The 26,814-nt window shown below is 36.1% G+C and overlaps 1 protein-coding gene across 5 annotated transcripts in view; it reads left to right on the top strand.

The window, feature by feature from the left end:
• The window catches only part of LOC149475790 (uncharacterized), a 64,381-nt gene extending 38,998 nt beyond the window's left edge, over positions 1-25,383 (top strand). The window contains exons 3-16 of one of the 5 annotated variants that reach the window (XM_089712819.1): positions 1,745-1,827; positions 2,975-3,107; positions 4,331-4,400; positions 5,034-5,199; positions 5,595-5,795; positions 7,437-7,508; positions 13,045-13,161; positions 13,570-13,677; positions 13,877-13,945; positions 14,751-14,948; positions 19,930-20,013; positions 20,621-20,822; positions 21,461-21,573; positions 22,114-25,383. In XM_089712819.1, coding sequence (XP_089568945.1) covers positions 1,745-1,827; positions 2,975-3,107; positions 4,331-4,400; positions 5,034-5,199; positions 5,595-5,795; positions 7,437-7,508; positions 13,045-13,161; positions 13,570-13,677; positions 13,877-13,945; positions 14,751-14,948; positions 19,930-20,013; positions 20,621-20,822; positions 21,461-21,573; positions 22,114-22,176 — 1,679 coding nt within the window. In that variant the 3' untranslated portion in view covers positions 22,177-25,383. Of the gene's footprint in view, positions 1-1,744; positions 1,828-2,974; positions 3,108-4,330; positions 4,401-5,033; positions 5,200-5,594; positions 5,796-7,436; positions 7,509-13,044; positions 13,162-13,569; positions 13,678-13,876; positions 13,946-14,750; positions 14,949-19,929; positions 20,014-20,602; positions 20,823-21,460; positions 21,574-22,113 lie in introns of all 5 variants that reach the window. The other 4 variants (XM_089712818.1, XM_089712820.1, XM_089712822.1 and 1 more) reach the window with 4 other exon arrangements.
• The last annotated feature ends 1,431 nt before the right edge of the window (positions 25,384-26,814 follow it).

The following is a 26,814-nucleotide window of genomic DNA, read 5'->3' as shown; positions in this document are numbered from 1 at the left end:
TGTAAAGACAAATCGATCGATGAATGATGAATCTACCCCATTTCGTAGATAAGTTGCTTTTATTGATAAGTAAATTCATCAAATATAACATCGACTCGTTTTGTACTATACACGAATCAAAAATTGTAGGGTTAAGATACATAATACCAATTGCATTTATAGCAGTACTAGCTTACCGCCCGCGGCTTCGCCCGCTTTGTCTAAAACCTAATAAATTATATACCTTCCTCTTGAATCACTTTATCTATTAAAAAAACTGCATCAATATCCGTTGCGTAGTTTTCAAGATTTAAGCATACAAAGGGACATAGGGACAGAGAAAGCGACTTTGTTTTATACTATGTAGTGATTAGGAATATAATTGTAAGAATAATTATTATTAACTAGGTTTCCGCCCGCGGCTTCGCCCGCGCAGTCAAAGAAAAACCCGCATAGTTCCCGTTCCCGTGGGATTTCCCGGATTGTGTCATTTTCTCGGGATAAAAAGTAGCCTATGTCCTTTCTTGGGTATCAAAATATCTCCATACCAAATTTCATGAAAATTGGTTCAGTAGTTTAGGCGTGATTAAGTAACAGACAGGCAGACAGACAGAGTTACTTTCGCAATTTATAATATTAGTATGGATTAAACTACTATCGCATATGCCCCATGCCCCACAAAGCGGGCCACGTTCCAGGCAATATCCAGCTATCTTTGTAAAACTAGACCGAACATTATACGATGTTATCATTTAACCTACATTGAGTGACTTACGTAAAACTTTATAAGCGAAAGTGCATCGAGCATGCCGTCTCGCTCGCACGTGCCTGTTATAGCAGTGTGTGAGGGAGATAGAATAGGGGCCACTTTAGAATGTGATGTGGGTTTTGTAAGCGAAATTGGGCTTTTCGATTGGTTTACCGCGTTTTTTTTTTAGTCAAAGTTGAAGGAAATTATGTTCGATTAATAAATTTTCTCGTACTGAAGTTGGCAAAGTTATGAAATATTAAATAAGATATCAAATAAATAAAACATATTTTAACTGACTTCAAAAAAGGAGGTTCCTCAATTTCTCCGAAAAGAAAAGATAAGAATATACCGTATTTTCTCATTCGATAAAATGTGAATGTTCTTTAGCAGTATTATAACTTCACGAACCTTTACAAACATTCCTCTATATTCCGATTTTCTATACGGAATCACTTGCCTGGAAGAGATAAATTTTAATGGTACAGCCGCACTGCGCTATTATTAAAGTGTGAAGTCGTCTTGTGGTATTAGAATAATCTATATTAAATAAGTGTTTGTTTCTTAGATATCACAAAAATTAGGTTGAATGAAAAAAACAGCTTCTTATTATGTACTAGGTACGCGATCGTGGTGGGGGCTAAAGCTGCTATCAATAATAATCCTAACTAATATTATAAATGTGAAAGAAATGTCTGCCTGTCTCTTCTTTACGCCTCATTCACTGAACCGATTAAGATACTTTTGGATCAGGAAGGGACATAGAATTGTTTTTATCCCGGAAATCCTACGGGATCGGGAACTAACTATGCGGGTTTTCTTTACTATGCGGGCGAAGTCGCGGGCGGAAAGCTACTCGAAGCAATATATCTAACATCCATCTAGAGAGGATTTTCTAAATAGTTTTTCCTACTATACTTCTGTTTAGTTAATTTGATAATAATTTTTCATACGACGACCTAAGCATGTAAAGTTTCATCAAAATATCACCTACAGTTTATATGTCCTATGTTACAGAGGTACGAGTCAGCCCGGGCGCGGCCGGCACGTCGACGGACTCATCACACATGCATCACCCGCCTCATCATCATCACAATATGGTGAGTAATGTAGAAGGAATCTGTAGAGATAGCAGGTCCTCGTAGCAGCATCTAGCAGGTGGTCCACCTGCCCCTTTTCTAACTCCGACATAAGAGCGTGTGTACCGATACATAAAATCGTCGCTTTGCTCAATGACGTGACGGTATTGACATGACGCGACCCTGAAAATTTTCTCTCAACGCGCCTAAATAATTTTCACTTCAAAAATCAAAATTTATTTTTCCAGATTCCGAAACTTAAAAATAACTTATTATACCTCCACTTATAATTGGTAAATGGTGATTAAACATTTTCGTAGTTTCTTATTAATGGCCTTCTTGATAGCCACGTACTTACTCTCATAAGCCGAGTAAGCACGTTCATAGTCTTCATTTGCTCCGTCCAGCTCCAGGTCCAGCTCCCAGTGCAGCGAGTCGATCGCCGCCCAGCGGGACTGGACCGTGTTGAGCAAATCCTCCAGATCCCATCGCTCATTGACAGAATCCAAATCAATGCTTCCGACTGTTCGGTCGAAAGCCTTTAAATTTACTTGTTGCTTTCTCAACAGAGCAGCCTTGCTGCCGCCCGTTTGTTGGTCGCCCTTTTGTGCGAATCCCTGCTTGTTGGGATACATTGTTGTTGATGTAATATTAGGACTCTACTACCAACTATTCACTTGCTAGAACAGTATATAGTAGAGAGTCGCTTGTCTACAATGCACTGTATTGCAGGTGCACAGGTCTATGGAACCACACACGCGAACGTACAAGGGTCCCGCTTTATGGTAGCTCGAAGGACCAGAATGTACGGGCCTATCCCGTACGTGTGTATGATTAATTAATATTGAAATAAAAGAGTTATTTAAACTATATAAAACTTGTATTAAACTGAATATAATAACTATATAATGGATGGATGAGTCACGCGAGGTACTCTTAATGCCCGTCGACGATGAACTGATTTTAATTTAATATAAAGTGTAAAATGTTGGATACAATTTGCAAGCAAAGCGCCTTGTTGCACTTTGGACGTGCTTGCTCGTACATTGTCATAAGAGAATAACCTGACAACTTGACAAGGACCTCTTTTATGGACAGATAAGCTCTTGTATGTATTAAAATACAACTTACTAATATTTATCTAACAATACCCTACATTTGTTTCCAGGACACAAATCCCTTAGAAGGTCCAGTCGAGTCAATAGTCTCCGGGGCGGGATCTTCAGACGGCGAACTGTCGAGTAAAGCCGGTGACAGTCCGAGCAGGAAGCGACGTAGGATATGCAGGCACCTATCCTCTGGTGAGTGTGTGTGTATGAGTGTATCGTGTGTGTGTGTTCATTTCAAGTTCAGAACGCGTCATGAACTTTATTCATTGCTACAAAATGTTTGATTGTATAACCGTGAGCGCTGTCGTAAGAGCCCACACAAATTTCGGGATGGATAACTTTTACTGTAACCAGTACGCCTTGTGATGTGATGTGAGCTAATTTTTCCTTCAACAATAAAAATAATAATCACATATGCCTGTCGTCATATTATGTCTGTGTGTGTGTGTGTGTGAGAGGGGGTCGAGCGATTGGTTGGTTGTGTGATTGGGTTGACTTGATGTCAATGATAGAGAGGCGTTTTTCCCAGGTTTTTGTAATGTCCGGGGCGGGTTCGTTGGACAAACGAGCTGTCGAACAAGTCGGGTAACAGTCCGAGCAGTAAGCGGGTCCGACAAAACAAAAATTATATTATTGAATCACACAGCACAAATACGAAATTGAGAACCTTCTTCGCTAAACCCACATCAAGATCGTTTTATCAAAGTTTCACATTGAATGTTGTCTCTGTATAATATGTATGTTCATCTATTCGAGCATACCTTCTAAACTAAATATCCCTATCTGACTAATTAAAATTCATTGGAAGCGTCAAAATTGTGTGCTAGTTATGAACGAAAACTACATTTATAATAGCGCCATCTAGCGGTCATTTCCATTCATTACTTTTTGAACTATGTAAATCGTTTATTTATACGTAATATATGATTAATTAGAAACCAGAAATTGTTTTTATGTCTATTTCAATGATTGAACTTTATAAGTAGTTGATTAGTGATTACTGATTGTCCTCCAATATTTTTGGAATCCACAACTTGCACAAATAGTGCTTAAAACCTATTTATATGTATAAAACATTTGCGGTATAATTCCTAAGTAGCACATCATGCAAATTGTGTTCTACCAAATGTAGATTTTTTGTGATATTCTCTTTTTCAGTCGAACCCAGAACTTAAAAATTTTAACAATGTCTTACATGACCTTTATTTTTATGGTTGCCTGGATGAGATTGCTTTTAAGCAATAATATATTGTACACTTTTCAATTTTATGTATGCATTTATTTTAAATTTCTCTTACATGTACAATGAAGTGTCATAAATAAATAAATGTTTTCCTGTAACAACTGTACAAGTTCACAAAATGTGTTACTATTATGATTGTAATGTTTTTTTATGTGAAGTTACAATTTTTCAGGTGAAAGCAACGTTTCAGTTGCGACGCCGGCCGTCGAGCGACGGACGCCGAGACACCATTATCAACCTAGGTAAATATATGGACATTTTGTACCTAAGGGTAGCGTAGTTTTAAAAATTGTAAAGTCTAAATTGGTATTGTGATGTGGTTCTGTAACGATAGGTAGTAAATTAACCAATCAGCCATTTTCTAAAAATCGTTACTTGATGAGGCTACGTAGTTGTGTTGAACATTAATTTAGAATTTGGTCGTCTTAATTAATCCATACAAATATTATAAATGCGAAAGTAACTCTGTCTGTCTGTCTGTTATTCAATCACGCCTTAACTACTGAACCAATTTGCATGAAATTTGGTATAGAGATATTTCGATACCTGAGAAAGGACATAGGTTCCGGGAACGGGAACGATGCGGGTTTTTCTTTGACTGCGCGGGCGAAGCCGCGGGTGGAAAGCTAGTATAAAATAAATAAGATTGACTGTTGATAAAAATCTTTTTATTGAATTCTAAGTAAAGTGAAATCGTTCCCAGGTAATGTTTCTTTTGGGAGAGCCTTTATAAAACCTTCTATATTTGTTTTTATCGTATGAAACATGAACCCATTCTATACTTACTACTGACTCATTATTTTTCCTATCCTACCCTACATTCTTTGATTGCGCAAAAAATACCCCTTCTCTAATAACTCTAAACCTCCCCACAGGCGGCGAGTACGCTACATGAGCGGTGGAAACGGTGCCGTGTGTCCCCAACACCGCATACTCGAACATGCGCCCCATGCGCACCCGCACCAACACCCGCATGCGCACCCGCACGCACACCAGCATCCGCATGCGCACGCCGCGCCGCTGCTGCTGGATATTAACCAGGTTAGTCATACACACACACACACACATGCAAAAGCGCTGTAGGAAGCGAGAGGGAGGGGGGGAGGGCTGTCTAGATAGAAGAGACAAGGCACCTACACACATACGCACATCATGAGGGGGAGTGAGCACATGAGACACACGTGTAACAAACACAATTAGTCACACATTATATAGAGTATTAGTTTAGGTGGTGTGTGTAACCAACACTATGTTTTCGAATACGCGCCGCACGTGTCATCTCACCAGGTGAGGTGGAGGCATAGTGCACATCTGATCATATTATAAGACTACAAAGAAGCTATAAATATATACATAGACAAATAATATTATGTTTATAAACCAAGTCATTTTATTTGTTTACCATGGTATTTGAATTTTAAAAACTTAATCCGCAGATGTCACTCCGTGGCGCGAGATTGAACGCACTCGGCGGTGGTGTAGGCTGGCCGCCACACCACCACACACACCCTCATGCGCAACATCCGCATGCACATGCGCAACATCATGCGCAGCACCCTCATGCGCATGCGCAACATCCGCATGCGCATGCGCATCCGCACCACCATGCGCACACGCACAGGGACCAGCGGACGCAGGTATGTGGCGGGGGTTTAAGGAGGGGTTAGGGAAGGTTGGTACGGGTTTAAAACGCGTTTTTGACGGATTTAAATTGTTGAAATAAGATTTGGAAATTTTTTATGAATTGTTAAGAATTTTTGATTTGATATGACGTTTAGAATGCTCGTTGGGATAATAAGGCGATATGGTAAGGTTAAAATGGAAATTAAACGTGTTTTAAATCCGTCTTGATTAAAACGTGTAAATTGTTAAGACTCGACTGGCGTTTACAATATGTGTCATGATATTGGAAACGCGGTTATAAAATCCGTTGAAACTTTTTTTTGATTTTCAAAATGTATTCGCGTAATATTGGATAACTATTGTTTTGAAATATTGTTACTTTATATTTAATTTTTCTCTAGCAATCGTGTTTTAGTTTTTCAAAATGAGAACTGTTTAGAGGAATATTTACTTTCTTTTTCAAGGAAATATATTATTATAAAGTTTTTTTTTTTCAATAGAGGAAAGGCAAATTTGATAGGACCTTCCATTTCTTTCTAGCGTTTCTCAATAAAGTGAGATGCATTGACAAAATTCTAGAAACTAAAGAATTTGACAGTATTTTGAGTTTTAGGAGAACAGAATTTTGGGGTGATCAAAATGTTCACCAATCAAAATGATATTGAAGTTATTTACACATAATATTGGTTTTCTTTTCGTTATATTTCATCAAATTACAAAACTCTATATCTATTTATTTAAGGTATAATTAAAATTTATAACATCATTTTATAGGGCGGTTTATACCAAATTTTCTGTGTCATTTGTTTTTTTTTTTCATGTAAAAATTGCTCAGAAACGATCTTTGATTACTTATATTATTTTTTACATCCATTCCAAAACAGCAAAACTAAATTTAATTTTGAATTTTTCATAACATTGTTTACACATACAATTATTATTATAACTATAATATATTGTGTTATTTAGTTTTAAGAAATGAAATATTTATCGCAAAACTATATTTTTATGTAATTTATTTTTATGAATATGTCCCAAAGTTTTATCAATCTGGGCATAGCATATGATGGTATTTTTTAAGATTATTGTATAACTGGTAACTAAGTGTCTAGGTTTCGTTATTTGGTACGTTTTCTAGCTTTAAGTTAGCGAAAAGTGGTACGACTTAGAATTTGCAGGAAGTTAAGTTGTTTTTGGTGTTGATTTTTATTTATAAGAACAAAATTTATAACTGTAGACATTGGGTTGAAATAAAGATTTTTTTTATTAGCTCTCCTTATTATTTACTTGCATAAAAAACATCTCCACCAAAATCGTCAATGGTAAATTTATATAGAAACGCTCAAAGGATGGACTGAGCGCATCGTGCACATTTTTTTTATTCACACAATATTCCCGGAAAATCGTCGCGCTATTCATAAACTTGAAATGGAAAATCTTCCATCTATATATCTGTAGCCACACTACAACTGTTGAAATCTTTTCCCGCCCAGTCCATCCCTACGAACAAAATTCTCGAAATACGTCTCGGTTTTTTCCCTTTACACAAACGAAAAATTCTAAATCGTACCACTTTGTGACGTCACAACACGACGAACCGGGGTCCAAATAAACTGGGGGCTAAATCATAAAACCGGGTCGCCCGCTGAACGCAGGTGGCGAGCATCGCCGGGGGCGAGATGTGGCCCGCCGTGCTGCCGGCGCTGCCGCACCCGCTGCGCTATCAGGTACAGTCGCGGGGTGAAAATAGACCGCCAAGTCTTAGTGGGGGTGAGAATAGTCCCCAATAACACCCCCGCTGAAAGTGGGTGTCTGAATATACTCTTAAAAGCCACCCGCTTCATAGTGGGGGTGGAATAGACCCCCACATTGAAAAGTGGAGGGTGGATGCCCTCGCTAATCCCCGATCGATTTTCCGAAAATATACTACATTGGTCCATTGGTGTTCGCGTGCTCGGTGTCTCTAATTAGTTTGTCATTGTGGTGGTGTTTTATTTAAAAATAGAAATTATTCTCAATTCGACTTCGCTTTTAGCTCAAATTCAACTTTCAACAAGCTTAAATGTAAATATTTTAAATTTTTACCCATTTGTGATGTTTGGTGAGGCTTGGGATTACTTCTCCCACCCGTAGTCACAGTATCGTATTGCTATGTAAATTTTTTGAATAAATTTGCACAGCGTTTTAATAAATTTATCAATATTTTTTTCTCATCAAACAATGCCTGTCTAATTTAACGGACGATTCCTAGAAATAGGGAAAATCGTTTGTTCATTCTTTGGCTCTTTAGCTTCTTGCCAAATTGCAAAAATTTTCGATTCTCTGAAAATATTTACTAAATCTTTATTTCAATATAAATTATTATCAACGGAACCTTGATAACAAACATTAATAAAAAAAAAAAACTACATAATTATAAATAAAGAAGGCAATGGATGACATTACAAATCCTAAATATCATAAACTTATGAACAATTTGGGACATATACCGAGCACGTGAACACACAAGCTTATTTAACTTAAGGGTGCCTGTCAAAGCATGTTTCCATTCATACGACTCGGAGTGGTATGTCGGCTAAGGGTGGTTCTTGTAACGGCGCGTGCATGTCTCCATACATTGGTTTGAAATCTCTTGTTACCTTTAAGCTTTTGTAGTAAACGCTTTTGAAGCTATCAATTTAGTATTGGACATCTACGATGTTTATACTTCATTGATTCTAGTTTTGATTTGTAAAGTAATTAAAATAAATTGTAACAGAGTTGTAGAGAGATTTTAGATCAATGCACTGAATCCATATACTGCACCGCTATAATGTCGTCTAGATACGTAAGCGAGTGATGCAGCGGCTTGGTTCTGGCGTTCCAGTCTCGTTTTAGAGCATCTGCAATTTGTAACTAGTCTCTGCGTTGTTCAACCTGTACTATAATAGTTTTTGTTCCTTATTAATTTGTACTTCGCTTGGTGGGATGTGATTTGATGATACTCTTTCCTTCGATCCATTAGACAGCACATTGTCGTGAGTCTGTTTTGTAGTTGCAATATGTTCTTCAAATGTTTCTAATAACGCTTAAGCTTTAATAACGAATTCATATATTTTACAGTCCATTCGATGTTTTTACAATGCTTGTTTATAATGACACGTACTATTATTTTTTTATATGTATTTATAAGGTTTGTACTCACTATATTCACGTTAGGGTTGGTTGTTTTGTGATTTGATCCCACTTCCGTTCCCGTTCTAGCTTCAGGTTTTGGTGCATTTGTTAAGCTTAATCGATCCTTCAGGATCGCCTGCTCTAGGTTAGAAAATATCGCTGACCAATGCTGTTTTGTGTTTAAATCATTGAATGTGTTGAATTATCATTTTGTTCCAAATCTGCCATTATTTATATATTTTGTTCCATATTTGTTTTAATTTCTTATATTACCTATGAAAATCGGCGCAATGTTGCTATTATACATGTACTTTTATATGCTTTGAACTTTGTAGCTATTCTATTCGTCTGTAGAAATATTTACACCATTTATTACTTATCGGAATTAAACTAACGAACCTACAAAGTGCATAGCATGAACGGTTGACTAAAACAGCAGTTAGCAACCCATCACTTGAGCTTTGTTCATGGATTTTTTGGTATAGAGTATGTTATTGAAGCTCGACGTTTACAGGACAACTCTCAACCATATTTACACCAGAGTTTTTCCGTAATGTTTTGCCGCATTGATAGAGATCCGCTAACTGAACACACCATTTGTACTCGATAGATAGTTAATGTTTCGATCTAGCTGAGTCACGTCTACACACGTCTTCAGCACCGAATGATATGCATGCCCAGATTATTTGATACGTTTGTAACCAGCGGCAAGGGTACTAAGATACATGTTGCTTGTAAAATGTAAGCTTGCGACGTCCGTCGCCGTAGATGATATAAGGAACGGCGTATGATCATATGTAGACGCGTCGGATTTCACAGCTTGGTAGGAAGTGTACGATATAGCTAAAGTTCAGCGACCCTTCCTTACAAAATTGACGTCGCACGAAGCTTGTACAAATTTACAGAAAATTACAATTCAAAATAGCTAGAATAACTCTTAATTGTATCAGACTTTGTTTGTCATTTCTGTCAAGTTGTGATTTTCGATGTTCGTCCTTTGTAATAAGTCTATTTGAACTAGATGCCGCTTGACTGATAATTTCTAATTGTAAATATAGCTAACTTTGATGACTAAGTGACTAATTAGATTTATTAATTTAATTATAATTTTCATAGACGTTACTAACATTTATTTAAAAATTGGAGGTCTTTGTATTGTAATTTTTAAGTCCATTTCGTTTACATGTTTTAGAAGGGTGCGGGGTTATAATGAAATATTTGTTATATGTTTTGTATCTATCTCACTGTCTAGCTTTACCCTTATCCACTTTAGACTTTGTAGCATATGCCTACCCTTTGAGTCGATAATATTAACGAATGTTCAAAGCCTCACGATACTCGGGCTTGTTTTATCATAGATGTCTTTTAGTGACCTAGAATTTTCTACTTCTTCCCCCTTTAACGGTGCAAGATAGATACATGACACATTTCGATTTTTAATTTTATAGAACTTTCATTCTTGTTTGTCCGGTGAGCTATCACATTCGCTATGATTAAGCACCAATTGTTATGATAGATAATTAAAGCTTGGCTCATATGCCTTTGGCCAGCTTGAAAACGATACTATTTCGCAAAAATGTAATGCAAATATCGAAAATAAAGTAGTTTTGAATATCAATAATATCGTTTTCACTTGTGGTCCCCACTGTCGAGATTATAAAATGTTGCCAAATATGAAGTGAAGCATTTTATAATGTCATTGTGTGCGTTAAAGTGTTGAAATGTGTTTAACAGCTGTTAGGCACAGTGTGACGTAGCAAGGTGGCGGTAGGCTGCATAGAATGTGTGCAACAGATTATACTTATGTTAATGTAACAATTTGTTATGTACATAGATTCAAGCACATACCTCATCATATTTAAAACTCTTGACACACGTCATCAGCAATCACATGTGTAGGTTTTTATTTATTTATTTAAACACGAATGACAATATACCTGTGCTATTTCCCGTATCAATTGGCATGCAATATGAGTTTTATTATTAGGGTGATATTGTACGAAAACTCGGTTGAATGATGACTCGTTCATTCAGTATTTTTCATTCAATGAACGAGTCGTATATACGACCTTGTTTTTCGTCATGTATTTCCCGATTTGATATCTTTTAAAGCAGCATCAGATATATCTGACTGTCCACAGAATATGCTATTCTATTAACACTTAAATTTTATTGCCAAATATTTTCTCAATGTAACTAAAATATATTTATTTATATGTATTCGTACACGTGAAGGCATGGTAACTCCCTTGTTCATTTATCTCCTGTGAATGTGACATTTAATTCGTTGTAACGTGGCGAATTAAGTATAACTTATTGCAATCGGTCCATGCTACTTTAAATTTATCATCTTTCAACCTTTTTACGAGTGAGAGCACCAGATTTTCTTTGATACAACCCCTTTCCTCTTAGACCGTGTGTTTTTTTAAGAAATGTTTTATTGTCCGCACGCGAACGAACTTTACAATGGCTCACGATTTTGCTAGCTTCGTTATGTGTAGAGTGTTTACGAGGAATATTTGGCTGGTCGCTTTTTAGACTTGGCTGTTTTTTATATAAATGCTCTCAATGTGAATAATAATAACATTAAATTGTCGAGTGTTTGAGGGGCGGTCATTAACACGGGTAATTTAGATGAGTGCAGTAAGCTAGGGTTGTTTTTGTGAAATCTCGAAAATTTTTATATATTTTTTTGTTATGACTTCTTTTCTGTTTGGATTATACACAATATCCAATTAGATCTGAACACTTATTAAAAAGATATGACCATTCACATTTTGCACAAACTTGTGGTCATTATAAATAAAATAAAATATATAAAGATAAAAAGCGAACACAAAAAAAACGAGCGCAACTACAATCTAACTTCTAAAAACAACCTAAGCTTATTGCTTCCCTGATTTTATTACTTCCTAGATTATTATCCCGTTCTAAAACTCCATTTTATATTACCAATCTTGTATACGTTCATGCTTTATTAATTTTGTCTGATATATATATAGCGGAGATTTGTTTTTTCGATTTACCCTCTAAAGTTTTTTTTTGCATACACCTTTTATGTTACATAGTACGTCAAACTGATGTTTTCTGCTTCTATTTATTTATGTAAGGAACGAGACTATAATCTTACACGCTTGGAATTAATATGGACGCGCATAAATAGCTAATATTATGTGTTTTGGTATACGGTTTATTAAATTAGTTATAACGAGGATGTGTCACGATTCAAAAGTAACTATAATTGGAGCGGGACAATGAAAGACGCGTAACTAACTAACGCGATTCGACATCGCTAAAGTCTGCTAACAATGTTGTCTGGTCGTAATCGTGACACATCCTTACGATGATTCCTTTATTGAGCCAGAGACTCACGCTAAATTATGAAAGCCACTTACTAGACAAGAATTAACTTCCTTTTTCTATTCTCTATCAGTATCAACTAGCTTTAATTTCAGTGGATTGCATTAAATGATTTCATATTTAGATCAAATAAAACGCGCAAAGTCGCTTTTCACAAAATAGATTGACGAATGAGCTACTAGGTTTAGATTCTTTCATGTTCATGTATATAGACGATATAGTTGTTTCAAAAACGTACGGGATGATTTCGTTATTGGCTACTTATCTTTATATTATCTATGAAATTCACGATGCTTCATTCCGGTTGCCAATTGTATGTTGGTTATTGGTTTGGTAGTTATTTTATCAATTAAATGCTTAGACCGCAAGACCGCATCTACGCTTTCCATCAGGCGAGTTGGCGGTCAAATGTCTTAGTGTGTAATAAAAAAAAATCGTGTGGCACTCGAGGACTGACGCGGTAAAGCATTAACGTTAAGCAATGGTGGTGTCCATTGCATCGCATCGCTGTGCCGGTTGGAGTGGGCTGTGTTAGGTTTTTTTGTTACGGAATTTTTACTTTCGGTCGCCGCGCTCAAAGTCTGAGATAAAAGCTATGCAATAGCTTAAAGAATAACCACTTTTTTTAATTGACAATAGGGAAGCGCTTTACCATAATATGAATATGAAATTGGCTTTTAATTAGCGTGTCTCTCAGCTCAATATATCCCCCCTTCTACTATCCATAACGGTGTCCATACACAACAGATGGGTGGTATGTACGCGGGTCTGCAGTACCACGGCAGTTTCGCGCCGCCCCCACCGCCGCGGGGGCCGTTCGCCTCACCCCCGCATCCGCACACGCATTATATAGCGAATTCGCAGGTAAGGATGGGAAATGACTGCCTTTTTTTAGGGTAGTTGTAAATTTTAGTTTTTATGTAAAGTACAGTTAGATTAAGATTGTAATTTTATAAATTTTCTGTCGTTGTCTAATTGCATTTTGATTATTTGGTTAACTTTAGAATTTTTTGTAACTCGATGAGGGGTAATGAGGACTTAACTTTTTGACCAAAGCCATATTTGAGGATTACTTTCTAGCTATGTGAAATGATTCGTGCACAGAATTAATGCGTTTTTATTATTGTAGCATCTACTCCCTCGTTATCTATGTTTAGTTTAGTCTAAATTAACTGCAGTAATATTAACATCATCAGTTCAATTAGATTCAAATTTCAAATAGACTTCTCACAATTCACAGCCATTCTAAAATTCCAACTATCCAATTTTCAGCGTGCGGAAGGCGGTCGTTTAGACATGTTAGGAGGCGGGGAGGGTACGTTATCCCCTCTCCAGGCCACGCCCGATCTACACCATGCGCCTCTGCTTTTGGCTACAGAGGTGAGTAAAGTGTGGAGGGTAGAATGGAGAAATATTTAAGTTGTATAATATAATTTATAATAATATAATGGAAGCTATTAACCCGTCTTTTATAAAATGAAAATAAGATATTCGAACATTTTATTATTTAATAGGCTTTGTAGACTCGGTACGATATTTTTACGTATAATATGTATGTGATAATATATAAATATTCCAGGCGCAAAGGACACCAATAGAATTAATGGCGTCACACCACGCGAGACACGCGTTATCACATCACCACCACGTGAGTATCTTTTTACTAGTTAAGTCGATGTTGAATGGTTCTCAAAAGTGTAATTTATAAAATGCCTCTTCCGGAATCAAGTATTACGTGTAATTTCTCCCCACACTCCTAATAATATGCGTGATTTTTTCCCAAAACTCACTTCTTTTAGCGTCCTATAGCAACAAAGATGTTTGTCTTACGGTGCAGCGAAAGAATTGCGAATCCCGCTATATATTCGATCGTAGGAATGTCACTCCTGCTTCATTGTCATAGCGACTTAAATGGTCGGCTTATACAGATGTATCAGTATACCCATACCGACACAATTTTGTGTCCATGGTCCGCACATACAGGATGTATTAGTGGGCCCATGGACACAGAATTGATTAGTGGGTTAAATTGTACAGGGTGTATTAGTAAGTAAAATTACAATAAAATTACAATTCTTAGAGCGTATACGCACTATGCGGGTAGCCGTCCGGCTGACCGCAAGCACAATTATGTACGGAATATTCATTTCTATGCGCACTGTGCGGTCTGCGGTAGCCGCATCGCAGTGCGTATACGCTCTTAGTGGGTTAACACTAATGATTTGCTCCAGCATTTTCGTCGTAACGCCTACACCGAATTGATCTTCTGACACGATGGATATGGTATTATTTCAATAATGGGGATGCATTAGTGGGTTCACTTCACAAAAATATTTGACTTAAATTATACAGGCTGTATTAGTGGCACACATGTATGTATTAGTTCGTCCTCTAGGCCGTAGGCTGTGTGTTTATTCACACATACAGGCTGATAAAAAATTGCGTATTATCAGCAACGACGCAACGGCGGCGGCGTCGGCGTGAGCGTGAGTGGCGGCGTCGGCGTCGGCGTTGGCGTCGTCGGCGCCGGCTCGCGCGGCCGCCCGTACGTGCGCACCGCGCCACGGTGGACGCCGCACCCGCACGCGCATGCGCACGCACACCCGCATGCGCATGCGCACGCGCATACGGTGCATCATATACATGCGCAGGTAATGTGTGGGTGGGGGGGAGTAAGGAAATTGCGCACGCGCATACATTGCATCGTATACATGCGCAGATTATGTGGGGGGTGCTTTTAGGAGGGGAAACAAGGGAAAATTGCGGGAATTGTGCGGTTATTTAAACACATGAAATCGTGTGTACAGACCCGGTAGTGGCAAGTTGTGACTACTGTCTGTAGGCTAATAAACCTATGTGTAGTGTATCTATGAAATAGATATATACATTGTCTCACGTACACCAGTGGTGGGGATAGCTTATAGCTGTCATTAGACAGTCGACGGCCGATGCCGGACTGGAATGGACGTGTGCCTGCACTGTTGAGTGTAGTAGTGAGCCAGTGCAATTCTACATATATGTGGGAATAGGATAAGATATTAAGATGTATTTCATAATTAGCTTTATTTTTAGTCTGTGTTTTTCTATTATTTACTCTGTGGATATGTTATCTGTAGATTGATGTTTATCTATGACTTGACTTTGTGGCTCGATGGTCGATACGAAAAGAAATGGAGGATTGTTAAAAATGTATTTTTGTTCGGTGTCTGGGAATTAAACTGATTGGGCTAATTTGGCGTTTTTATTTACACCATCCCCACATAATTTGGGGGCTCGTCCGGGATGGTGGAATAAAGAAAATAAATGGAAGATTATGATGCCGCTGATTAAACCAGATTAAGACTTTACGAATTAAGAAGACTAAGATTTAAAGAAGCTTATGATTATACGATTACGACTTGAAGACTATATAAAACTTATTATTTACATTATTCAACATGCCGCCGAAACGACTATTAAAGGATGATGATGATTATGGTGAACCATCGCCGCGTATTAGCTTTACTGATTTAGAGAAATCAATGACGCCATTTTCGGGTGATGATGCTTATGGCGTCGAGGCTTTCATAAGAGAATTTGAAGACGTTTCCTCTCTAATGCAATGGGGCGAATTAGAAAAACTCATATTTTCGAAGCGGCTCCTCACGGGGACCGCCAAGCTATTTTTACGTTCACTAAGTGGGACCACCACGTGGGATACACTTAAGTCTGAGCTCCGCGAGGAATTTGGTAAGAAGTTGAACAGTGCAACTGTTCACAAGAGACTTTCAACACGCCGGATGAAGATGAATGAGACTCATCAGCAATATTTTTTACATATGAAGGAACTTGCAGTACTTGGGAATGTTGAAGATGAAGCCCTGATGGAATATGTCATCGACGGTATTAAAGACAGTGAGTCCAACAAAAATATTTTATATGGCGCTTGTAACATTAAAGAATTCAGAAAGAAGTTAGACATTTATTCAGAAATTAAGAAAAAACCATATTATTCACCTAATAAGATTCAAAGTAATTCAGTATCAAAGTCCATTGGCATGAAAATTCAAAAAACATTAAGAGTAAAGAGATGTTTCAATTGTGGAGATTTAGATCATGAGTCGCCTAATTGTACTAAAGGCATTAAATGTTTTAAATGCAACTTGTTTGGCCATAAATCAACTGAATGTTCTAAAAGTATAAAGAAGAGTTTGGAAATTATGTCAACTAAGAATAATATTGATGTGAGACCTTTTAAGATGCTGAAAATAAACAATATTGATGTAGAAGCCCTGATTGATACCGGAAGCGATGCTAATTTGATAATTATGTCTTATTTTAGGAAGATTCAAGGTGAAAAATTGTTATCTTATAGTTCAGGAACCACAGAGACTTTAACTGGAATAGCTGAAAAGGAAATTTATACAAAAGGATCTTTCACAGCAAAAATTGAAATTGATGATTGTTATTTTGAAACTTTATTTTATGTTGTTGATGATGGCGCTATCCCTGTCAACATTATATTAGGAAATCCTGTACTGAAAGAAGTAGAAATCAATTTTAAGGCTGGAACTATCACTGCAACAAGAATATTACACCTTACAATGCTAGAGAATGAAAATGAAGATATCACAAATATTGAAAACAAAGAATATAAGAATAAAATACAGAATATTATAAAAGAATATAACCCCAAAAGATGTACTAAAGAATCAAATGTAAAACTTAAAATATTATTAACCGATGATGTACCAGTTTATCAGAATCCACGACGATTGTCACCTTTGGAGCTTAACATTGTTGACAAACAGATTAAAGAATGGCTTGATGAAGGAATAATAAAAAGAAGTAAGTCTGATTATGCTAGTCCAATTGTGCTTGCAAAAAAGAAGAATGGAAACTATAGATTGTGCGTTGATTACAGGAAATTGAATAAGAAAATTATTAAAGAAAGATATCCACTACCACTGATTGAAGATCAATTAGACAGATTAACTTATGCTAAAATGTTTACCTCGCTTGATTTAAAAAATGGATTTTTACATGTGAATGTTCATATTAATAGTCAGAAGTATACATCATTTGTGACACCACGAGGTCAATATGAATTTATTAAGATGCCTTTTGGCTTATGCACTGCTCCTTCTGTTTTTCAGAGATTTATTAATGACATTTTTCAGGATCTTATTATGGATGGTATTGTTCTATCATATCTTGACGATCTCATTTTACCATTTCAATCTGCAGAGGAAGGATTTGTTAATTTACAAAGAGTATTTGACAGAGCTGAAGAGTATGGTTTATTATTTAACTGGGATAAATGTTATTTTATGCAAAAAAGTATTAATTACTTGGGTTATATTGTTTCAGAAGGTGAAATTAAACCTTCAGTGGAGAAAATTGCCGCTGTAGAACGTTTTCAGACTCCTAACAATATGAAGTCACTTCAAAGTTTCCTCGGACTAACAGGTTATTTTAGAAAATTTATAAAGGATTATTCATTAATAGCAAAACCTCTGACCGATCTACTAAAGAAAGGTACTGTTTTTAATTTTAACTTAGACTGTGAAAAAGCATTTCAGAAATTAAAGTTAATTTTATGTCAATCTCCAGTCTTGAAGATTTATGATCCGAATTTAGAAACAGAACTACACACAGATGCAAGTGCTGAAGGATATGGTGCTGTATTATTGCAAAGGAGTTTAACAGATAATAAGATGCATCCCGTTTACTACATGAGCAAGAAGACATCCGCTACTGAAAAAAAGTATCACAGTTATTATTTAGAAATATTAGCTATTGTTGAAGCTGTTAAAAAGTTCAGAGTATACTTACTAGGTATTAAATTTAAAATTGTTACAGACTGCTCCGCCTTGACTATGACATTGCAGAAAAAGGACTTACCTCCTAGAGTAGCTCGCTGGGCACTCTTACTTGAAGAATATGACTACACGATTGAACATCGGCCTGCAGCAAGGATGAAACATGCAGATGCTCTCAGCCGACAGCCTATAAAGAATATAATTGTACTTACCGATACCGCAGCACGTTTGCGAAGAGCTCAAGACGATGATCTGCAAATAAAACTGATAAAGAAAGTATTAGAAAAGGAATCTTATGATGACTATGTTTTAGAGAATGGAATGTTATGGAAGATTAAGGATGGAAATAAATTAATGGTTGTACCTAAGAAAATGCAAAATGAAATTATAAGAAAACATCATGAAAACGGACATTTTGGTTGTGTTAAAACTGAGGAATTAATAAATAGAAATTATTATATAGAGAATTTAAAGGAAAAGATTAAAACAAACATTGATAATTGCGTGGAATGTATACTTAATGCAAATAAAAGAGGAAAGAAGGAGGGATTTCTACATGTAATAGATAAAGGTGATTTACCATTGTCTACTTACCATATTGATCATCTAGGACCGTTGACATCCACCAATAAAAATTATAAATACATTCTTACCGTTGTAGATGGATTCACAAAGTTTACATGGATTTATCCGACAAAGACGCTATCCACCAATGAAGTAATAGATAAATTAAACATTCAAAAACAGACGTTTGGCTCGCCGCAACGAATCATAAGCGACCGCAACACTTCATTTACATCCAACATGTTTAAAGAATACTGCGAAGAAGAAGGAATTATGCATCATACGATCACAACTGGTCAACCGAGAGGAAATGGTCAAGTTGAGAGAATACATAGAATTATTATTGAAGTTTTAAGCAAATTATCATCAGACGACCCTACGAAATGGTATAAACATATTAGTAAATTGCAAAGATGTTTGAATAACACATATCAGAGAAGTATAAAGATGTCACCTTTCCAACTGTTAACAGGAATCAAAATGAATGATAAAGATGATGATATTTACAATAAAATACAGGAAGAGTTTCAGCAACATTTTTACAACGACCGTGAAGAATTAAGAAGGATGGCGAAAGCAAATATTCAGAATATACAAGATGAAAATATTAAAAATTATAATAAAAAGAGGAAGAAGTCGAATAATTACGAAGTAGGTGATTTAGTAGCGATTAAAAGGACACAATTTGTACAAGGTTATAAACTTTATCCAAAATACCTCGGCCCGTATGAAGTTATTGAGAAGAAGAGAAATGAACGTTATAATTTAAGGAAGATAGGTCAGGGTGAAGGACCTCTGAGAACCTCAAGCTCAGCTGATATGATGAAGCCATGGGTAGCGACTGTTGACTCATCTGGGACAGATGATTCTGCAGGATGACCGTGTGGGAATAGGATAAGATATTAAGATGTATTTCATAATTAGCTTTATTTTTAGTCTGTGTTTTTCTATTATTTACTCTGTGGATATGTTATCTGTAGATTGATGTTTATCTATGACTTGACTTTGTGGCTCGATGGTCGATACGAAAAGAAATGGAGGATTGTTAAAAATGTATTTTTGTTCGGTGTCTGGGAATTAAACTGATTGGGCTAATTTGGCGTTTTTATTTACACCATCCCCACATATATACGTACTGAAAGTACAGTACACTATGAACGAAATTTTTTGCCCGCGACCATTCTTTAGTAAGAATATTTTAAACAGGGTGTTTCTTTTTTCCATTTTATCGTTTACATTATTGAATAATATTGTTCCTCTTATACAGGGTGGTGGCGGTCTCGTGAATGCGTTGCCGCAGCTGCACGTGGCGTCGCCGCTATCTCTACCGCCCCCTCCCCCCACCTACCAGGTAACACTTGCAACTACTTGATTGTGTTGAACACCCTTTATATGATGTGTGTGTTGTTTTTTTTTTGTTATGTATGTTTAGTTTGGAAAACACTTCGTATATTTTTTTTTGTTATTGTTATATAAAATAAACAAAAAACTATATATATGTTTAGTTGTGAATTTTCTAGAGTGATTTAGTGGAAGAAGTAGAAATTTGAATTATTTAATTTAATTTTGATCTTATTTTTATTGTTTTATGTATTCTACAAGTTTGTCATTATTTTTTTAAATGTGCCATACTAGAGCCCTGTAGATCATCTACAGGGTGTTTCAGTTCTCCATAGATAATTAATTAATTAAAACTGATTTATCATTAAATTATGATGAAACTACCTATTTTGTTTTAATGTATATTATTATATAATATATAAATAAAAAATTTTATAGCTGTGTCATATAACGATCTCAATCTAAAAGACGTTCTGACTGCCATAACTCAAGTCCAATCAGTTTTGGCTAGTATTACTCTAATCCAATCGAATGTATTGCAACAACGCGTGTCCGTACCGTAACCCCACGCTGTGAACGAGCAACTGACGTATATACAGTTCATCCGCGTGATCCAGGTGTTCCTCAACCTGCTGGCCATGTTCCCGCTGTCCCCGTACGGGGAGCCCCGCGATGACGGTGCAGATTCACCGGAGACCGAGAATTATGAAGCCCTGCTGTCGCTCGCGGAGCGGCTCGGCGAGGCGAAGCCCCGCGGGCTGGCGCGCCACGAGATCGACCTACTGCCCAGCTACAAGTACTGCGAGCAGACGCACCAAGGTGAGGCCCCGTGCAGGTGGGGCTCCGGGGACTGGATGGAGGCAACAAGGGCCCAGGGGTAGTATAAGTAGCCGATGTATCGAAGTGTTGTTCAGGGGAAACGTGGAACAGAGCGCCTGAGACACATTGCAAAAATTGTTTACATCTATTCCTATGTAAGAAAAAAATCGTGCTGTACATTGCATAAACACTACAGATTATCTTCAAAAAACGACTATAATATTTTATTTAATCTATACATATAATAAATCTGTAGAAGGGTCAATTCTGTACATTGAAAATATTGAAAAAATTAATAGCAGGGGGTATTACTGGATCGATACCAAACCCAAATATGTGATTAAAATTTTTTTTCTGTCTGTATGTATGTTCAGGCATCACGTGAAAACTAACTGTTCGATTTCGATGAAACTTTGTATAATTATACCCTGGGCATAAAATGGGATACTTTTTATCCAGGAAAAATACGTAGAAAAAAAAATCTTCATTTTTCTTAAATTTTCCTCGCGGACGGAGTCGCGGGCGGAAGCTAGTAACTACTATAATTTTAAACCCTGATTCCAAGATTATGCTCATACACAAATCAATGTTAAAAAAAACTTACCCATTTTTAAACATCCTGTGTATAAACTCGACAGGCGAGCAGACCTCGTGCGTGGTGTGCATGTGCGAGTTCGAAGCGCGACAGACGCTGCGCGTGTTGCCGTGCGCGCACGAGTTCCACGCGAAATGCGTCGACAAGTGGCTACGGGTGAGTGTTATATGTATACGGGCGTATACAGGGTGGATTTTTAAGCTATTGCATAGCTTCTATCGCGGGCCTTGAGCACAGCGACCGAATGTAAAAATTCCGTTACGAAAAAACCTAACACCCCCCACCCCAACCGGCACAGCGATGCGATGCTATACAATAACTTTACTGCGTCAGTTCTCGAGTACCACACGTATTTTTTTTTCTTTTTCTCCACCGGGAATCGAACCAAGAACACCATTTAAACTACTAAACCTGTTTAATTAATTAAGGCTACATTTCCAAGTGTATTACACTTATACGTATTAATTTACGGATACATCAAAACATAGAAATTTATTTGAATTCGGCATGTACTATACACCTATATTGGTTAAATTGTAATTTTTTTGTACCTACAAATTTTTAAATGAAAAAAAAAAATACAGAAAGATATATGAACATGACAACACTAAAACAAATGATTTCAAAATTTAATTAAAACACTGTAATTATTATGTAAATATTCTATCATTAAAAATATGTTTTTACCTTTTACAGTCGAACAGAACGTGTCCAATATGCCGCGGGAACGCGTCAGAGTATTTCAACAACTCGGAGTGACTCTAACGAAAGTCGTCCTTATTGCTACAGGCATAAGGGCGAGAATGCTACGCGACAAACTGTACGGTTCTATATCTATATACTACACACAAGAATATTTTGAATTTCGAATGGAACGTCGATGGAACGATGTGGATTTCGAATTTCGAATAATGGAACGTCGATGGAACGCTGGGGATTTCGAATTTGGAATGTTATGTTCTTTTTTTAATGCGGTTAGTGTTTTATAGTTGGATAGTGTCGAAGTGATTTGTGATTTTGAACACCATGTATATTTTATAATTTTAATGCCGTAATTTAGTTTTTTTTTATGTTATTGTCAATTTGAATACCAAATATTGGATTAAAAATAGATTGGAATATTAATTATGAAAATGTACCGAAATTGTTTAATTTTCTTTTTAAAAATAGATGAAAAACAGAAAATTATGTTCATATTATATTCTCTTATTTTATTTAAATAAAAGATAAGTATTGTTAAATTCGTATTCCAGAAAATATTTCTCAAAATCATTACAATAAATACAATAAATTAATTTAACTTTCATTCGTATACAAAAACAAAAATATTTGGTACAATAAAAATTCGATTTCCCTGCAAGATAGTAATAAAGTAAGGATACTCAAACTTCACTCAATATGAAGTCTCACAAAGTTGAGCGCGTCTCAAAAATTGAGTTAGGTTTGAGTTACGCTCAAGATGAAAAAATACGAAATTAAAATATGTCTTGTAAGTGTACAAACCGTAGGTATTCGCGTGTATATAGCATTTATATAATATAAAAAGAAATCAATTATTAGAACGCTCAACTATGCACTAATAAGAATATATAAAATGAAAAATAGTGTTATTTTTAGATAGAGGTATTGTTCGTTAGTTGGAAAGAGAGGGAATGTGGTGGTACTCTATCTGTCTCTTTCTGGTGTAGTAAAAATAGAGATGATTATTTGTTTACACTAGCTATGCCTTGTGGTTTTACCCGCATTATTCCGCTCCAATTAGTCTTAGCTTGATGATCTATAGCCTATAGCTAACTTCAATAAATTGACTATCTAACAGAAGTATGCGTGAAAAGGAACGTAATGATGCGAGAGAGAGACAGATAGAATACCGTGATTTCTATCTCTTTCTAACTCTCGGACGTTTTGATTCTCTATCTATTAATAACTCTATATTTTAAAAGGAAAAGACTTGGGTTTCGAAATGACCAATATATTTCTATGAAAATGTCAATGAAGGGGCAAATGTGCCCCTTTGCCCCATGAGGGGATGGATTTTGGGGCATTTTAAAGTTTCGCTTCTTACAATGGGGCTGTGTGGTTATGATAGTTTAATTTTTCTTAATAAATGTTTGGGAAAGGATGTTTTATTATGAAATAAAAAAGTAGGGGAAATAATAAATATATCATGAAATATATATACAGCGTGATTTCTTTTTTTTTCATATTAATTTTTTTTTTTGAGTTGAATTATCAAAACTATACACGCCGTTGTAAAAGTGACGCGACGCCATTTTGAAAAATCACAAAACAAAAAATGAGAAGTTACCGCGCGGTTATTCTTAACAAATTTCGTTTTTAAATATAGTTTACGACGTTTGTCCTGTCCGTACGTACGGCCTTAGTTGTGTGGTTAGCGCTAGTGTATATATTAAATATAACAAATTAGGTTTAAGTTTTTTTGTTTGTTTGCACGTGAAGAAAACGTCGATTTTTCGCGAGGTAGAGTGATTTTTGTTCCGTGCGCCTTTAACTCGATGGTATATAGGATGTTGTTTTTTTTTTTTTTAATTATTAATAATGGTTTAATTAATTTGCGGGACAGAAATCGTTTCGATTCGTTTTTTTTTACAGTACCGTAAAGGCCTATTCAGATTAGAGAGGTATCCGCTAACGCCGTTGGTAGCAGTATCCCGATAGCACGCGATTATATCTCTTACTTAGTACATTATAGAGACTCTAATCGCGTACCAGACCGCCTCCTTGGTACAGTGGTTGACGCGTGAGCGTAGCACCGAGATGTCCTGGGTTCGATTCCCGGTGGAGATGAAGAAAAAAATGTCTCGGTCTGGCAGGACACAGAAGGCTGATCACCTACTTGTCCCTAAAGAAAATCGATCAGTGAAACAGATGTATGCATAATACCCCTATGCCCCTTACCCTTACCCCACTTGGGGACGTACGGGACTTCACTTTCGAACAGCCGATCGGTACGCGATTAGAGTCTCTATAATATACCAAGTAAGAGATATAATCGCGTGCCATCGGGATACCGCTACCCACGGCGGTAGATACCGATGTAGTTGGAATAGGCCCCTAAAGGTAATGCCAAGTAACAGCATGGGTTTAGTGCTTTTCTAACCGACTTTGTATAATGCGGATTTTTATTAGTGTTTCATGGATGTACATCGCTTTTAAAATCCCCACGATATTTAGCGTATACGATATGTCGTCGGCGATAAGTTGTCGTGTCGTGTCGTCGCGAGCGGGGTGTAAAATAAGTGTCACTTTTTATATTTGTGGAAGTGGTTTGTTTAGTGTTGCCGAGTGGTTAAGGCTGAGTGTGGACGAACGTGTTTAAATATTTTTTCGGTATAAAAGTGAAATATTTTGCAACAATAGTGAGTAACAGACCTTACTTCACTTCTGGTGAACATTTTAAAGAATACATAGTTTTCTTTTATTTGTTTTATGCGTATTAAAAACAATATTTTTCACATATTATATGTTACATTTTAAAGAATACTTGTTTTAAAATAATACCCTTATTATCTCCTTTCTTCTTTTCGTTTCTCTTTAATATTATACCTTATACCCACTTTTCTCCTTTTTTTTTAATTATTTGTGAATACAAATCCTAAAACGCAGCGTTTCGCACGTTCGTCTATACAAAGCCTTCGTTTGTATGGTATGTGTTATACAAGCAATAAATAGTCTTAAGCGGTACGGCTCGAAGGACCATTTTTATAGATTTATCACTTATATGCGTAAACGTGTGGTTTTTAAACGTTCTGAAACGGTATAACGTGATGCCCTGTGTTGATGGAATACATAATAAATAAAAAATTGGTTGGGAATTATAGTACATATTTGTGGTTATTGAAGGTAGATTTCTGGAAGGGATGCTCTGTGATTGATCTTAAAGTTACAGTTACACATATCTTTGATTTTTTGAATTAAAAATTCCCTTTCTGAATTCTCTTATTTTTCAAATATTATTTACGTAGCTTTAAAAGGGCTTAAAATAATTTAAGCGAAAAAGTAACTACACTAGTTTCACTTTTTTTATTCCATCAAATTACATCTTTCTTCAGTTCAAATCTACGAATCTATTATGAATGCCAAAATTACCAATAAAGAACACACGGGCAAAAATAGTAAAAATTTTCGTACTAAATACGGCCAAATACGGTATAAAACAGTATACGTGCAATATTTAATTGTTCTTTTGTTAATTGTGCAATCTATTTTAACCTCTGGAACGTATTGTTTCCAGAATGTTCTATTAGGCAAATTTTTTGGCGGGAAACTCGCAGACTGTATATTAAACTAGACGACGCAGTTCATATGAAAAACAAGATGATTAATGAAAATTTTCAAAATACACGTTTTTTGGAAGCTCTGAACATCTTAATATAGTGTTTATTTTACTTTTAAAACATTATCTTGAGAAAACCATGTTGTCTTGCAAAATGGGAAAAAATATATGCTCTATATTCGTAATTACATCTTACTGCAAAACTATACCATTTTTTTTTCAATAGCAAACTTTATTTATTTATATTTTTTTTATTTTTAACACTTTACTATGCTAGTTAATAATACAAATTACTTAAAACTACAACTTATACCTAGACTAGCACAGAGGGCGGCCTTATCACTAAAGAGTGATCTCTTCCAGGCAACCCACCTTTGCCCAAACTTATGTATTTTTACCGGTTTATATTCGACATTGTATTGTGTACTATCTAGTTTAATCTATGGTCTGTGTGAAAAACAATATCTGAATCTAAAAAAACATAAAACATGGATTTAGAATTAAAGTATGCGCCGGCGCATTGTTCACTTTATTATAAAAATGAACTTATAGTTTTTGAATATTCAGTATGGATTTCTTTGAACTACTTAAAACGTATTAATGTGGGCTCTCTACATAATGGGTAGCGTTGAGTTGAGGCAATCACGATAGTGCAGAGCCTAAATGTCTATGTTCGGCCGTCATTGTAGATATTTAGAAATCGCTTTGATGGCAAACATCGACGATCATTTGTTGGGCCAACGCTGCCTATTGTGAAGATGGCCCATTATAGTATGAAATAATCTCTTAAATGAATCTGCGTAGTAAAGGATTCCTACCAGTGCACGTTTTTTTGTCAAATATTGTCAAAATAAAAAAGACATTTCTACATTATGTTATACGGTTGGACTTTTTAGATATTATTCTATCCAATAGATAAAAATACATTAAAAATTTCATCATCTGCTATTCGTTGTCAAAAACTGTATTTTTATACGTAGTGTACAATAGCGCAATATTAAAATGATTAATCTTGAACTATAAATACATTAAAATCTCATTCGATACGGCTTATCGTTTTACGTCCTTCTCGTGGACAGATAATTAAGAAATTTTACATC

The sequence above is a fragment of the Colias philodice genome, chromosome 29, assembly GCF_061535455.1.
Source record: "Colias philodice isolate Cphi_HAF_F1 chromosome 29, ilColPhil1 Martin Lab GWU primary, whole genome shotgun sequence".
NCBI lineage: Eukaryota > Metazoa > Arthropoda > Insecta > Lepidoptera > Pieridae > Colias > Colias philodice.
Note: the sequence above shows the minus strand (reverse complement) of the source record. Positions and strands in the feature narration are given on the sequence as shown.